At 36.9% G+C, this 4,493-nt stretch overlaps 1 protein-coding gene across 1 annotated transcript; it reads right to left on the minus strand.

The window, feature by feature from the left end:
• Positions 1-2,168: 2,168 nt before the first annotated feature.
• LOC107576271 (transmembrane protease serine 11G-like) lies at positions 2,169-3,922 on the minus strand. The gene is made up of 3 exons (XM_016262485.1): positions 3,676-3,922; positions 3,444-3,574; positions 2,169-2,462 (listed from the first exon to the last, which is right to left on the minus strand). The coding sequence occupies exons 1-3, from the start codon at positions 3,920-3,922 to the stop codon at positions 2,169-2,171; spliced, it is 672 nt and encodes a 223-aa protein (XP_016117971.1).
• Positions 3,923-4,493: the final 571 nt, after the last annotated feature.

Genomic DNA, 4,493 nt, shown 5'->3' on the forward strand with positions numbered 1-4,493 from the left:
ACCATGGCTGGTCCACAGGTCTGTGGTTACGCCAAACCACACACCTTCTGCCAGCTGTTCCTCCACACTTGCTCGTACCTCCTTGTACATGGCTGGGATTTTGTTTGTGGAGAAGTAGCTTCTTGTTGGAACTTTGTATTGTGGCACTGCTTTTTTCATCAGATGAAGAAATCCAAGTTTTTCCACAATCTGAAATGGCATCATATCTTTGGAGATGAAATAGGCCACTGCTTTATTCAAATCCTGGGCTTGTTTTGAAGTGGGAGCATAAGTCACACACTTTGCAAAGGATTCGGCAACAGTTGGTTGTTGAACTGCAGCTACACCACTAGTCTTGAGCTAAAAATGAATAAGAAAAAAAAATCCATACCAAGATGACCTTTGACTAGACTTGCAGGAATGATTTAAGTTGATTTTCAATATTTAATTACATTAACAATTATATTTCTATAATATTTAATATTATTATTAATATAAGACTAATATTAACTTATTAACTGAACTGTTATTGTCATCAACTATTATCCATACATATTCATTTTAATAATTTTTAATAATTAATCAAATTTTACACGTGTCTTTACACGTGACGAACATTACATGCGGCTTTGTTTACATTGCACTGAAAGCCCACAACTCTCACCGCTACGGCATTGATTGTAAGTGACACGTTTATATTTAATTCCCTACCAACATATTTTATTAAGTTATTTGCCACGTAATTTAACTCCGTTATTATGTATTACCTTTACTTGAGCGTGCAAAGCTGGGTGGTGATCCTGCAGGTGCTGCATCAAAATTGATGTATTCGATCCTTTAGCAGCAACCTTTTTACCGCACGTTTTGCAAACAGGTGATCCGTCATCTTCAATCTTCTTTGTGTACCCAAAATAATCCCAAACTGCCGACTTCAGGCGCTTCTTTGGAGGAAACAGAGTTTCGCTGCTAGGTGCCTCTGCCATAGTTAATCCAGTGTGCGTGCGTAATAGCCTCCGTCAGAAACACAGTGTTGCGGAGCCTTTACGATTAATTAACCATGATGATTTAAAGCCCGGTTAATAGTGAAATCGGTTAATCGTTGCATCCCTAATAACAATCAGTGTAATAGAGTGATAAGTGCATATATCACACCCTGTATTATCTCTGATCATCAGCTTATTAATGTGAATGTTATTTTATCAGAAACAAAACCACAATTCTTTTATTGGCATTTTGATATTAAATTAATTCAAGATGTTAATTTTTATGAGAATTTTAAATTGTTTTGGAATTGTTGGGTTGAGGCAAAAAATTATTATGATAATCTTCTTCAGTGGTGGGAGATAGGGAAAACTCAGATTAAGCTTTTCTGTCAACAATTTGTGGCACACACGTCCTGTAAAATTAAATATGAAATGCCAAAATTAGAGAATGGTATTTAAAAAATCCAGATTATATTAATTGATAAAAATGATGTAAATCTACAAGATGATTTTAGTCAGAAGAGACAAGAGCTAAGTAAGAAAATTGTAAATATATGTATGTTTGAATATTTGTATTCTTTAAAAATATAGGTCTTATGTTTTTACTGAATTATTAAAGAAGATATATTATACAAGATATCTCTCTGTCTCTCTCTCTCTCTCTCCTTTCCCTCATATTTTTACTTTGTCTAGATAATTTACTAATATTTTGCATTTTAGTAGGTGTATATGTGTAATGATGCTCTTTCTTTGTTTTTAGGGTGACATTTGAACAATCTGTCAACAGATGAAAAATAGCCTTTTTAGCTAATTTTGGCACATTTACAGTTATGCTTATTAATGTGCATTGCCCCTGTAAACACATAAACTTAAACTATGTGGAGCCAGATTCATTTAGTTTACCCCGAAATGAAAATGAATGCATTATTTATCAAACATATACAAGGAATATATCCATATCAGTCCATCTCTACTATTTATGCAAACATCCTGAATCTCAGAGAAGCATGATGAACTGAACTTTATTAGTGTTTCCTCTTCAAATGTCAGTAAGAGAGCTTTTGAAGTATAGTACATTTAAAGCATGATAAAGAATAAATGGCAAATACAATAATATAACTGTTTTTTCCTCATATTTATGAGAGCATGTACAGCAGAACTGTCCTCTTCATCAAACAAACCTGAGAAGTACTGTTCAAGCGATCTTTAGGAAGTGAGAAAGAGGGAGAAGGTGAAAGGAATGATGGAGACTGTGAGAGAAAGGGGGAATAAGAGGAGGCTGGAAACACTTCTGAGGTTGAAGTTGGATGCTGCATTGAATGCAACAAATCCAGGTGGGTTGCTTCCCGTGTAAGACTTGATCCAGTCCTGGTACTGAGAGACTCTGGCGAACCCATTGGGATGTTTGGGGTCATCACACGGGATTATTATAAAGCTTGCAATGCCGGACTGAATCCACAGGGAGCCGTTCCTGCTGAGCATTGGACCTCCAGAGTCTCCCTGTATTGAGACACATTCAGCATTTATATATCTGACAGTATACTATAAACAACTGTATTACAGACAGAAGTATGCAATAACCCAATGGTGAAAGTATGCCGGCCGTGTGTCCATCAATGCATTTTCATTTACTGGCTCAAACCAATTTCATGTATTTCCTTTGCTGTTTAAATAAAGCATATATCACACATATCTCAACAGAGCATCTTGAGTTATTATTATTTATTATGAATTTCCCAAAGAGATGATGACATGAGAAACATGTGCATTAGTTCAGGTTCATTAAAAAATACACTAACAACTTTTGATTTTAATAACGTATTAGTAAATGCTGAAATTAAGACATCTGTCGGTGCTTTATATAGACTATATTATATTATAATCTATATAGACTATACTATATTATTATCTTATATAGAGTGAAACCTGAGCACTGAACACTGCTGGGATGTCACCATTAGGTTTTTTAGTTTCATTATCATGGACTTTTAGTTTGTCACTTCACCTTCCTGTATTCTTTGTTCTATCTTCCCGCCACTCATCAGTCACCATGGACATTCATTAATCAGCACACCTGTTCTCCCTTTAGTTCGTTATCACTGTGTTTTTAAGTTCCTCTGTGTTGTGTTGTGTTGTCTGGTATTGTTTGTGCAGTGCACACTTGCTTGGCTTACTATTTTGGATTAATTTCTGTTAGTTTCTTTAATAAACTGTGTTGTTTTATTTATGTTTAGAATTCATCATCCTTTGGGACTGAACGCTGCAAGGGCGGGGCGGAATATATTTTCAGCCGTTTTTCTCTTTCGACCAAAAAGTAAAAACACCATTTTCGGCGGCCGACATTTCAGTGCATCCCTAGTCGTAGTGTTTGAGTTTAAGACTGGGCTTCATTAAGCAACAATGTTGGCAGTGTAAAGTTTGCAGGTGTTTTGTAAATAACTTTGGATTAAAAATGGTTAAAATGAATGACTGATGTCTTACCGGACATGCACTTTTCCCTTGCTGTCCAGCACAAATCATATTGCTTGTGATGCTCCCTCCATAAGACTTATTACAGTCAATGTTGTTCACAACTGTCATCGTCACCTCCTGCAGCATATCAGACACTGAGCCTGTGACACAGATCAGAGGACAAATTTTATGGCTTTAAAAAAACATTTCTAGGTAAATTGTTGAGGTTTACAGAATAACTAGCAAGCAAATGTTCACTCACCTCCAGATTGTAGTCTGCCCCATCCAGTGACCCAGCTCTCCATACCTCCACCAAATACACTCCCAGCCGCTGCCAGACAGACCGGCCTTATGTAATCAGAGAAAGTCACAGAGGAGGAGAGCTGGACCAGTGCTATATCGTTGTCATAAGGAGCACCGACATAGTTAGGATGGTTGATGATTGGACTCGCTGTCCTGGACGTCTCATTAGGGTTTGAGCCGGATTGCTTCAGACGACCAAAGTACATCACAGTGTTAGACACACCGGCACTGTAAATAGAGAAAGTCTGCTTCAATCCCACTATTATCAATCTGCAAATGTACAGGTGCATCTCAATAAATTAGAATGTTGTGGAAAAGTTCATTTATTTCAGTAATTCAACTCAAATTGTGAAAATCGTGTATTAAATCAATTCAGTGCACACAGACTGAAGTAGTTTAAGTCTTTGGTTCTTTTAATTGTGATGATTTTGACTCACATTTAACAAAAACCCACCAATTCACTATCTCAACAAATTAGAATATGGTGACATGCCAATCAGCTAATCAACTCAAAACACCTGCAAAGGTTTCCTAAGCCTTCAAAATGGTCTCTCAGTTTGGTTCACTAGGCTACACAATCATGGGGAAGACTGCTGATCTGACAGTTGTCCAGAAGACAATCATTGACACCCTTCACAAGGAGGGTAAGCCACAAACATTCATTGCCAAAGAAGCTGGCTGTTCACAGAGTGCTCTATCCAAACATGTTAACAGAAAGGAGTGGAGTGGAAGGAAAAAGATGCACAACCAACCAAGAGAACCGCAGCCTTATGAGGA

Source organism: Sinocyclocheilus grahami, unplaced genomic scaffold, assembly GCF_001515645.1.
Source record: "Sinocyclocheilus grahami isolate Dianchi unplaced genomic scaffold, SAMN03320097.WGS_v1.1 scaffold3420.1, whole genome shotgun sequence".
NCBI classification, from domain to species: domain Eukaryota; kingdom Metazoa; phylum Chordata; class Actinopteri; order Cypriniformes; family Cyprinidae; genus Sinocyclocheilus; species Sinocyclocheilus grahami.

Excerpts from the sequence above, each read along its gene's own strand:
- LOC107576271 (XM_016262485.1), bottom strand. The coding sequence starts at position 3,922 with ATGTACTTTGGTCGTCTGAAGCAATCCGGCTCAAACCCTAATGAGACG. Across the intron at positions 3,575-3,675 it reads GGGCAGACTACAATCTGGAG|GCTCAGTGTCTGATATGCTG; the intron begins GTGAGTGAACAT and ends TCTGTGTCACAG. Across the intron at positions 2,463-3,443 it reads AAGGGAAAAGTGCATGTCCG|GGAGACTCTGGAGGTCCAAT; the intron begins GTAAGACATCAG and ends GTCTCAATACAG.